A 12,368-nucleotide genomic window follows, 5' to 3' on the forward strand; every position below is an offset into this window, starting at 1 on the left:
CAGTGGTTAAGCACTATGGGTTCAAGCTCTAGTACCAAAAAACAAAAACAAACAAATAAAAAGGATAATGGAGAATAATGCCTGAAAAGAAAGCAAAGAAAACTCTATGTTATATATGTGTATGTGTGCATGGTTGTGTGTTTGTTTTACTGGGGATTTAATACAGGAACACATTAACAAGCCTTTTTAAATTTTTTAAATTTTGAGACAAGGTCTCTTAAGTTGCTGGCCTTTTATATGTAGATTTTTTTATATGTAGATATAAATGCTCTTGCCTCAACGAGTTACTGGGATTACAGAGTACACCACAGCAACTTGCAGGAGCTCTACATTCAACCAATCTTTTCTCTTGGAGTAAATCTCCAGTCTAAGGGACATAGAGTCCTAAGAGAAAGCAAAAGTCTGACTGAACTAGAAAGACAGAGGCTTAATTTTGTAGCACCTAAAGTGGCTAGGAGTTGAGGGGCAAAATCCCAAACAGAAGAAAGCACAGGGAAGTAAGTTAAAATATGTATGCAATGTTTTCTTCAAGCCAGTTGCCAGATTCTGTGTTGTACAAAAGCAGGATTAAGACTTGAAGAAACCACACAAGATGCTACTCTCAAAAGTAAAGGTACAGGGCTGGGGATGTGGCTCAAGTGGTAGTGCGCTCCCCCGGCATGCGTGCGGTCCGGGTTCGATCCTCAGCACCACATATAAACAAAGATGTTGTGTCTGCTGAAAACTAAAAAATAAATATTAAAAAAATTCTCTCTCTCTCTCTCTCCCCCTCTCTTAAAAAAAAAAAAAGAAGTAAAGGTACAGAGCAGAAATGTCAGTAGGTACATAATACTGGAGATCAAATACATAATAAAAAATAAAAAGGCTGGGAATGTATCTTAGTGATAAACCATCCCTGAGTTCAATCCCTGGTACCAAAAAGAAAACCCAATTATGGTTAGCAGGATGTAATGGCACAAATAGGCTGGGATTATGAGGCAGGAGGATCTCTTAATTTGAGGCCAGGCGGTCAACTAAGGAAGACCCTGTCCCAAAATAAAATAAGAAGAGCTGAGGAGAACTCGTGTTCAATCTCCAGTACTGCCAAAAACAGAACAAAACAACAAAAAGCCCATGACTGATATATTCAAGAAAGTAAAAGGCAGAGAAATAAAGCAGAGCCTAAACATTTTAAAGGATAAAGAAAATAAAACTTAGTAACTAAAATTAAGTATTCAAGAGACTGACTGTCTACTAGCAGGATAGAATGGAATACATTAAGTAGTAAGCAAGCACCCTGAAGTACAAAAATTAATAACTACCACCAAAAAGGGTTGAAAAATATAAGGGCATCAGACACAGAGGGGAACGTGAAAAGATCCAACATGTGCATAGATGGAGTATCAAAAAGTCAAACAACAATAATTCATAAGCACTAACAAATAATAACTGGTAGCCAAAACAGCTTCAAATAAGAAGGCAAAATAGAGGTATTTATACACAAATTAAACATGAAAATTCACCTCTGGTATAGTCCTTCATTACAAAAAGTGGTAAAAGAAGTTCATCAAATAGAAAGCAATTCAAGACGAAAGCACAAAAATGAAAGAAGGAAGACTACTGGAACAGGTGAATAATATGTATATATACTTGAAATGTAAAACAATGTGTGGATTATCTTTTTGGGTTAAGATTCAAAATTAAAATGTAACAACAGATAAAAATCATAAAAGAGAAGACATAAATAGCAATAGATTTTTTTGCACTGTTCTGGTAGTAACAAAGGGGTCAGACCTCAATGTATGAAAGATATACGGCAATCTCTAGGGCAATTATTAAAAGCAAAGACTAAAAACAAGACACTAACACAAGAGGGGGAAAATTATTGATTATTCAAAAATGACAACAAAAGAAATATAAAATACAAGAAAATTTTGACCAAAAGACTATAAATAGCAAGATAACAAACATATATATTCAAAAACTAATAGCAAGATGACAAACTCACAAATAAGTAATTACATTAGATACAGTTCATAAATTATACACATACTAAGCCACCCATACTCTGAATACTTTAATTAGAAGATAGAGATGGTTGAATTAAATATTAAAGTAGAAAAATCTATGATATTTACAGGGCAAAAACTTAGATGTAAGGAGATAAAGCACGATGGAAAAAAGATACCACACAAACAATAAATAAAAGAAAGGCATCATTATAAAACATGAACATTTCTTCCTACTAGGAATAAAGAGGGACATTTCATAATTATAAAGGTATTAACCTTTTGAAGACTTAATGAATGCAACATGAAATTTCAAGAAAAACAAAGTCTCAATAGCATTACATCTATTAAACAAATCAGAATTTTTTAAATACCTAAAAACAGAAAATCAGCAAGTGAGATTTAATAGTGAATTCTGTTCATCATGTAGGGAGAAAAATCAACATACATATTACACAAATTCTTCCAGAGAATAAAAAGAAGGTAATACTTCTCTAGTTATTTCATGAAACATATTCCTAATACCAAAACCAGACAAGTTATTAGTGGAATTAAAAAAATAAAAGCCTATGCCTCTCATTAAAATAGTTGTCAAAAGTATTATACAAAATATCAGCAAACCAAATTCAGTTATAAAAAAAGTAGAAGACAGCTGAGCACAGTGGCACAAATCTGTAATTCTACTGGCTTGGCAGTAAGTTTGAGGCAAATGGTTCCACTGTTCAAAGCCAGCCTCAGCAACTTAGTAAAGCCTTAAGCAACTTAAGGATACTCTGTCTCAAAACTTAAAAATAAAAAAGGAAAAGAAAAAGAAAAAAGCAGGGCCTACAGATGTGGCTCAATGAGGGCCTTTGGGTTCAATCCCTGGGTATTAAAAAAAAAAAAGAAGACATAAAAACAAATAGTGTTCACTTCAAGAATACAGACGAGGAATATAAAGAAAATTTACTAAAAGCCTATTGTAAGTACAAACAAAGGCTAAATATTAAATACTTTCTACCTGAGTTCACGAGTAAAACACTAGTATCATTCTAATAAGTGTTATATTCAAACAACTGCAGTAAAGCAAAAACAAACAAACAAACAAACAAAACAAGGCTAAAAGGCTAAAAAAATTTGAAAGAAAAAAATAAAATAGACATCATTTGCAACTAATGCTTATGTGCATAGGAAATCCAATATAACCTATAAACAAGTAGAATTGCATAATGAATTTGGTGTGGTTGCTAGATAACAAGTCAATTCCCTTTGCCAATGTTTTTCTATATAGTAATAGCTATAAACAGTAAAGAAAAATATTTTAATTACATTAGTACTATTATTCTTTAAAAACCTAATGCATATGAATAAACTTTACCAACAGTTCAAGACCTCTGCAGAGAAAACAACAAAATTTATTGAAAGAAATCAAAATTTCCAAGAAATTAATATTTGGATGATTCAATTAAAATGTCAATTCATCCCCAATTAAACTACAACTTCAATGCAATCCTTACTAAATTCCCACAAGTTATGCAGAAATGAACAGATGATTCTAAAATTTATATGTAAATGCAAAACCCAAAATAGCCAAAATAGTATTTAAGAAGATGGAGGACTCACATGAACAGATATCAAGATGAATTATAAAGCTAAAGTAGTGAAAACAGTGAGAAACTAGTGTGAGAATAGACAAAATGATCAACTATAGAGAACAGAGAAAAACATACTTAGTGCCCTGATTTATAACACAGGTGAATTTAATCTAGACACAAAATAAAATTTTTGCAATAAATGGATACTCATAAAGATAAAAATGAATCATAACTTGATATCTACCTCATACTTTACCCAAAAATCAAATTTGATCAAGTCAAAACAGATGATTCATAGACTTACATGCATAAAGAAAAAAAAAAAACAGAAAACACAGAGACAAAAAGCACTTTGAATTTCATTAATTATAAACTTTTGTTCATCAAAGAGTGAAATGGCAAGACAAACTCAATATAGAATATATTCTAACATATATTCTATAAAAGACTCATGTCTAAAAAAACTGAAGAATTCCTATATAACCCAAAGGACAATCCAATTTATAAATGGGAAAAAGTTAGGATAACCAAATAGGCAACAAGCAAACAAAAGTTCTCACTTACCAAGGACCTGCAAATTAATACTAAAATAAGAAGCCATAATGAAATCCATTCCCAAAAGCCAGATTTGAAGACGGAAAACATCAAATGTTGATGTGGGGAAACTGAAATTCTCATATATTGGTCAAGTAGTATTAAGTCAGAGCAAACATTTGGAAAAGTATTTAGCAGTATCTACTAAAGTTAAACAAGTATATGTCCTCGTAATTCCAGTTCTACATATAACTAAGAGATATAAGAGCATATATGTCCACACAAAGATTTGCACAAGAATATTTAAAGCAGCGTTATTCAAAACAGTTAAGAGCTGAAAATTATTCTGTTGATTTTTCTGGGTTATTTTCTGTGGTCTAATCATAAAATGAAATACTACACAGTACTAAAAAACAAAAATGAATTAACATGGATAAATCTCAGGTACCCATCAAAGAAAAAAGTAACTACTGTATACTTTCAACTGATACTTAGGAACAGGAAAAATTAGTGTATGATGAGAAAAACGAGAAAATTCAGAATAATATTTACTACTGGTTGAATATATAACGGAGCTCTAATGTCATGCTGAAAATATTCAAAGTCTTCTTACTTCCTGTATATGAATGTAAAAATTGTCAAGCTTTACATAAAAATAAATGTACACTTTACACAAGAATGTTAAAACCTGATATAAAAATTTAAAAACATATAAATTCTAAGAAAATTACCTAGCTATTAAATAGTCCACTTTCAATTTTAGCACCTTCTGCAGAATACTGGAGTCTTGTATAAGATACCGAAGTGCCCGTAGCCCTGCTGCTCGCACTTCTTTTGCTTCATTTAATAAAGCTAAGCGCAAACTGTGTGAAAATAAACAAAAGAATTTTGTTGCATGAGTTTCAAATGCACATAAAATTATACTACAGGCTAAGAAGTATCCTTTATCCAAAAACACTTGGGATGAGGAAAGTTTTGGATTCTGCAACTTGGGGGATTTTAGAATTATTTGCATAGACCATACTAAGTGAGAATTCCTAATCTACAAATCCAAAGCTTTTGAACACTTATATGACACTAAGAAACTTTCAAATTTTGGAGTATATTGGATTTCAGACTTTAGGATTAGGTACGCTCAACCTGTATCAAATTCTTCCTCAGTGGAGCTATGTAAAACTTCTAACTATGCATGATTAATTCTACCTGAATTTTGCTTATATAAAAACCATTCACTCCAAACCACAAATTTCACTTAGTGATGGTGGTGTTTTTAATCTTTCCTTCTTGGTACATTCTTATAATCAAACAAATGTTACTGAGTTTTATTCTATCTTCTATGTCTACATTATATAAACAATAGGAAATTAAGTATATCTTTTTCAAGCTATATCATATATGCCTCACAATCTATTCTCCTTCATTTGTCTTATTTGATTCTAACTGTATAAAAGAATCATTTGTTTAAACCAGAAATAAAAATGCTTTATAATGACAGCACAGACCATTTCTTTCAATTTTAATTCCTAAGAGAACCATAAGGATGAAAATGAAAGTATATTAAATATTATGCCTATTAAATATTATGCCCTAAGTATACATTCTCTTAGAGATCTAAAGTTATAGATTTCTTTATTCCTGGGCCGAATATGAGAAAAATTCAACCTGGAAATTTTAGATTTAATTTGGAAATTTAAATTATAAAAATCAAGGTGCTTTTGACCATTAGCTTTGGTTCTTCATGTTTAAAAATTACAAAGTATCAACAAAGATTTACAAGATAACAAAACCACTGAAGATCCTGAATGTTTCTAATGTTGAAGTAGCTTACTTCAAAATAAACTATTAGGGGCTATATTATCTTATTTCTAGTTTAAAATGACTAAAATCCGGAAGAGATGGGGAGGTAAGTGAACAATACTTACCAAATTATGATATCTTCATAGTTAAAGCCCAGTCTTTCTTCACTGTGTCCAATATCACAAAGAAGCTGTTAGAGAAACAAAACAAAGTATGTATACATGAGTTGTGAATTTTTATACATTATATTTTTAAGTTTGAAAATAGACATTTTAATAAATGATTTTTATGATTTTACCACAAAACTATGCAGCTTTATTTCTTTTAAAAATTTTTTATTTGTTCTTTTTAGTTATACATGACAGTAGACTGTATTTTGACACATTATGCATACATGGAGTATAACTTCCCATTCTTGTGGTTGTCCATGATGTGGAGCTTCACTGGCTGTGTATTCACATATGAATACAGGAAAGTTATGTCTGATTCATTCTACCGTCTTTCCCATTTCCATCTCCCCTCCCTTCTCTTCATTCTCCTTTGTCTAATCCAATAAACTTCTATCCTCCCCCTATTATTGTGTATTAGCATCCACATATCAGAGAGGAAAATTTTGCCTTAGGTTTTTTGGGATTGGCTTATTTCAGTTAGCATGATAGTCTCTAGTTCCATTCATTTACCAGCAAATACCGTAATTTCATTCCTCTTTATCACTGAGTAATATTCTACTTTGTGTGTCTATACGCACGTGTGGGAATATATCACATTGTCTTTATCCATTCATCTGTTGAAGGGCTCCAAGATTGGTTCCATAGCTTAGCTGTTGTGGATTGAGTTGCTATAAACATTATGTGGCTGCATCACTATAGTATGTTGATTTTAGGTCCTTGTGTATATGCTGAGGAGTGGGACTAACTGGGTCCAATGGTGGTTCCATTTCAAGTTTTCTGAGGAATCACCATACTACTTTCCAGAGTGGTTTATGCAAATTTATTTCTATCATCTGTTTTTTATTTGACCTATCAAATTTAAATTTCTTTAACCCACCTATCCTATTTTCAGTAAATCATTTCTATTATTCTATTTCCCCACAGTAATTTTATTGTTTAAAAACTACTTTTTAAGTGTTTACTTTAAAGTTTATAGCATATGTTCCTAGCTTATAAGTCTAACAGAAATTATTTCTATACCATGTTCTCAATAATGTTAAGTCTTAAAATATTCTAACTACATTTATTGTCCTCATATTCCATTTCACTGTTATTTCTTTTTCTATTTCTAAACACCATAAGGCATTATTGTTATTGTTTTAGTTTTTGTAGTCAGTATTTAATCAATATCAATTTATATTTATGCCCCATTAATCAATTATCAATTTATATTTATCATATATTTAACATCTTCATTCCTTTCTTCATTTTAGTAGTTCCTCCTAACTTGAAAATTGTGTTTGTTGTTGCTACTGACAAATTTTGTTGGTGTTTTGATTTAATGTTAGCCCAGCTTCCTAGTTACAATTCCCTTAATTTTAGTTTGAGAATAATTTTTCATTTTAGCTTTCATTTTTGAAGACTATTTTGCTGGATATATAGACTATTAGGTTAACTGCTATTTTATCCCAACAGTTTCAAGCCATTCTTTCTCTTGAGAAATTCACTGTCAGTGTTACTATTGGCTGTTCTGAAAGTTATAATCTTTTTTCTCAGTTACTATTAAAGACTTTTTTCCTAATTTTTTTAGTTTTTTGTTCTTTTCTTTTTTATTAGTACATTATAATTATACCTTAACAGTGGGATTCATTGTTACATATTTGTACATGCAGACAATATAACAATATTGGTAATTTTTTTTCCCCAGTACCTCTCTTGTTCCTCTTATCCCTCACCCTGGCCTTCTTCATTTGTTCTCCTGATCCCCCTTCTATTTTCATGTGATCTCCCCCACATTTTTTCCTTTCTAGATTCCTCAGATGAGAGAAAATATTTGTATGTTTTCTGTGACTTTCTGAGCTTGGTTTATTTTGCTTATCAAAGTGCTCTCAAAATTCTTCAAAAGAATAAAAGTGGAACCATCATATGACCCAGGTATCTCACTCCTTAAGATTTTTCTAAAAGAACTAAATCAGCATATTGTAGTAATACAGGCAAATAAATGTTTATAGCAGCACATATTTACATAATTATTATTTACATAATTCACTATAGTCAAATTATGTAAACAGCTCAGGTGCCTGTTAATACATGAATGACACCATGAAGTTTTACTTAGTAGCCATAAAGAGAAATGGAATTTAGGCATTTGCTGATAAATGGATGAATCTGGAGACCACTATGCTAAATGAAACAAGCCAGACTCAGAAAGTTAAGGGTCCTATGTTTTCTCTCTTTCATGGAAGCTAGAGCAAAATAAGGGGATAAAAACAGGGTTGGGAAATCCCATGAAAATATAAGAAAGATGAAGGAGGAGAGAAGGGAGATGAGCAAAGGGAGGAAATGCAGAACAAAATCAACAAAATGATATCATGTACATATACGAATATACCACAGTGAATTCCCCATTTATGTATATCTATAAAGCACCAATTCAAATAAGTAAATAAATAAATAGAAGGAAGATAAGTAGAGGAAGAGGAACCAGGGGAGAAAAGAGAGGAAAGAAAGAGGAAGTACTAGAGACCAAAATGAAGCAAATTATATTCCATTCATGTTTGATTATGTCCAAATAAAACCCTGCTAGTATGTGTAACTAAAATGCACTAATAAAAATTGGAAAGGGGTATATATCCCCCCAAAATAAACTTAAAATAACCCTTTTTACTCTAAACTTTTTAAATTTGGATTCATCAGGGCTTAGTGCTGCGAAAAGGCATATGTGTCCAAAAAATGTACATAAGCTTAAGGTACTTTGGAAGGATATTCTAACAGGAAAATGGAAAGGTCCTGACGCAGTGATTGTCAGGAGTCAGAGGTCTGTTTGTGTGTGTCCACAGGGAGAACAGCAGCCGATTTAGATTCCAGAGAGATTAACTAAAGCGATTTCTACAGACCAAAAAGATGATGATTTGGCTCAAATCTATAACAGCTGATATTCAGAACTCCAGTTTGGCTATTCTTACATCTGCGACAGTGATTCTCCCACACCTGGAGGCTAATGAAAAATGAACACCATTAAGGCCTATTTCAAATGTAAGAAACCTTGGGGCTTACTTGTGGGAATACCTTCAGACTCATATGCAAGTTACAGGAAGAAGGATGGGATATCCAAAGAAGAGTCAAACCCAGGTGGTAACCAGGATGCCTTTTTTCAATATCTATTTTATTATTGCCTTTTCCCACATCATGAAGTTTTATTTTATTTTTTGAGCTCATACAGACCTAGGTTAATGTTTTTCTGATCAGTTCCAGTTTTTGATTGTGGAGTTTTTAAACATTGCAATGGAGATTTCACCTGTGAAAAGCTACAAGGCCTTTACTATTATGTTATATGTTATATGTATTGTGTTATGTGTGCACACTTCTGTTTTGTTTGTATGTCTGTATGTGCGTATGTCCATATATCATATATGAGGAGAGCTCATGCAGGGAATAGTATGGCTCCAGGATTAGGGTGGATCCTGCTGCCTCAGGCGCCTGCTACTATGGAGTTCTTGTTGAGTTCTCCTGGGGTTCCGGGAGACCTGGCTCAAGCCCAGGGAAGGGAGTGTGTTCCCGGGAAGTGTGTGTAGAGTGCTGGTGAGAATTCGGGAATAAAGAGTTGCTGTTTGAACCTACAAGGCTTTGTGGCGGCTCGGTTATTTTGTGCCCAGCCAGACTTCGGCAAAAAATATTTAAATAAAAATAATTCTCTCAAGTTCTCCATTTTCCTACAAATAACATAATTTCATTCTTTTTTTAAGGCTGAATAAAACCCCATTGTATATTTATTCGACATTTTCTGAATGCATTCATGTATTAAGGCTTTTTTCTTTGTCTTTGGTTTTTAGCAATCTTACTATGATGGGTCCAGGTGTGGTTTCCTTTGTACCCAATGCTGCTGAGGGTAAACAAGAATTACTAAATCTGAATTGATATATTTTATTAGTTTTAGAACATTCTGTACGTTATCTCTTCAAACTTTTGTCAGCCTAAATCTATTTATTCTTTTACAGTAATTCAATTATAATGTACGTCAGATCTTTTCATATATACCACAAATCTCTAAATTCTCTATTTTATTCTTTTTTCTCTTATCTCAATACTTCGGCTGAATATTTCTACTGACCTGAATTTTGATGTGTTTAATCTTATATTATCCTTATCTAATAAGTTTTTTCTTAATGAGATTTTAATTCTAGAAAATATATTATTCTCTTCTTGAATTTTCATTTAATCTTAGATTGTCCAATATTCTTAGGAAAATATTAGACTTTTGTCTATTTTCTCCATAGTTTCCTTGATTTACTTGACATATTAATTACAGTTTTTGAAAATGTTATTCTTATTAGCTATTTTCTCTTTTGCTCTAGTCAGGTAATCAGCCCTGTCCTTTGGTGGCTTCTTTGACATCTGCTCATATACCAAACTTGCAGATTCCCGACAATGTTATCTTTCACTAAACACAGTCAGCCTTCTCTCTGTTAGGCCACTGTACAGCGCTGAGTCAAAGTTAGGTGGTTATTCTGGTCAGACTTAGTTGAAGTGCTTTTTCCTTGCCCTCTAAGGTTTCAACTGAAAGCTTGTTGGTAAGAGACTTTGTCTTACCAAGAAATTTAATTTTTGTCTTACAAAAATACTAAAAGCTCTACCCTTGATTTTCAAAAATTTTTCTGCTTAGGTTTTCAGTTTCCCTTTCTAGGCAGCCAGTATTCATGTAAAAAATATAGTGCAGGGAGAATTTTCTTATGCTTGATGCATCCTATGTCTTCACCAAAAGCTCTGGGCTTTTTTTGTTTGTTTTCAGCAATAATAATCCTATGTTAATGCTATTAAGCCTCAGTTTCCTGCCCTTACTCCATATCAGGAAGTATTCCCTGAGTACAAACTGTTGGAGAATGAAAGTCACTTTTGAAGATTCTCTCTTTTCTGAAATTTTGACTCCTGTACTTCTTGTCCCCTTCCTGTGCAGTTCTCTGATGCTTTCAAATAGGTTTTCATAGTAGTTTTCATTGAGAGCGCTGGTCTAAAGCTAGCTATCTAGATTCTCACTTGTATATATAGGGTTTTAGCATAGGTAAGAGTTTTAAACTTTGATTTTAAAAGTTACATAAAACTTTCTCAAGTTATATACTGGGGCTAAATGAAACAGATTAAAGAGTAGTTAAACCATTTGTTTAACACTGTAGATGTAGAGAAATCTCCAAAATGGTATTAATTCTGCCTCAGTATGAAGTTCGAAAAATCATAACCATATAAAAAAGTGGTCATCAAATCTAATAATATAAGTTCATAACACTTAGAAAATTTCCTAACTTCTTTAGAGGGCAAAACAAAAACAACAAAACAACAACAAAAGAAAAAAAGGAAGGAAGGAAGGAAGGAAGAAAGGGAGGGAGGGAGGGAGGGAGGGAACGAAAAATATTCCAAGTAGAATAGAGCTGAGAGCAGGAATAGAATACCTGCTCTCATGTATGGCAATATTGCAGATATTGCTTACCTTATATATTCCTATAAAATCTTTAAAATTTTAAAATACAAACAAAGTATATTCACTTTCTAAAAGGCATGACTTTTTTTTGGTCTCATTTTTATTGTTTGATGTATCATATTGCAAGTACTTAAAAACTGAAAAGAATAAGAAATTTTTATATATACATGTTGACTTAAAACAATAAAACAAAATTTTCTAAGTTGTAAAACCAGAATAAAAAATTTCTATTATTTTTATACCACTAAAAACCCATTTTCACACCTAAAATTGTAAGTAATGTAATAATCAAAAATATTTGCAAGAAGCATGATAGTCAAAAAGTTAAGGCGTATATATATGTTTTCTAAGGCTATAGACTGGGTGGCTTAAAAAACATAAATTTACTTCCTTGTGATTCTGGAGGCCAGAAGTCCAAGATCAAAGTGATGGCAGGGCTTTTTTCTTTGGTAAGACTCTCCTTGACTTGTAACTGGCCATTTTTTAAAATGTATCTTCCCATGGTCTTTTTTTTGTGTTTGTCTGTGTCCTAATCTCATCTTGGAAGAACACCTGATATACTGGATAAGGCCTACCTATATTCCCTCATTTTTCCTTAATTATCTTTCTTAAGGGCCCTATCTCCAAATATAATCACATTCTGAGGTAATGGGAGTTAGGACTTCAAGCATTTGGGGGAGATACAATTCAGTCCACAGCACTTCATCCTCTCCTGGAAATTAATACAAATAACTTACAATGTAAAGGGTTCAAACAAACCATGGAAGAAGGAAGAATTCTAAGTACCCAAAAGAAGATCAGGCAAAGAAAATATGCAAGAAATTTACTGAGGAAATTAAATGGACAAATAAAC

At 32.2% G+C, this 12,368-nt stretch overlaps 1 protein-coding gene across 3 annotated transcripts in view; it reads right to left on the reverse strand.

Moving 5' to 3' along the window:
- Positions 1–12,368, reverse strand: part of Rictor (RPTOR independent companion of MTOR complex 2) — a 116,030-nt gene that overhangs the window by 55,027 nt on the left and 48,635 nt on the right. For all 3 annotated transcript variants that reach the window (XM_078017788.1, XM_078017782.1, XM_078017785.1), the window contains 2 exons: positions 6,019–6,083; positions 4,828–4,959 (listed from right to left, as the gene is read on the reverse strand). In XM_078017788.1, coding sequence (XP_077873914.1) covers positions 4,828–4,959; positions 6,019–6,083 — 197 coding nt within the window. The remainder of the gene's footprint in view (positions 1–4,827; positions 4,960–6,018; positions 6,084–12,368) is intronic.

The sequence above is a fragment of the Ictidomys tridecemlineatus genome, chromosome 1, assembly GCF_052094955.1.
Source record: "Ictidomys tridecemlineatus isolate mIctTri1 chromosome 1, mIctTri1.hap1, whole genome shotgun sequence".
Taxonomy (NCBI): Eukaryota; Metazoa; Chordata; class Mammalia; order Rodentia; family Sciuridae; genus Ictidomys; species Ictidomys tridecemlineatus.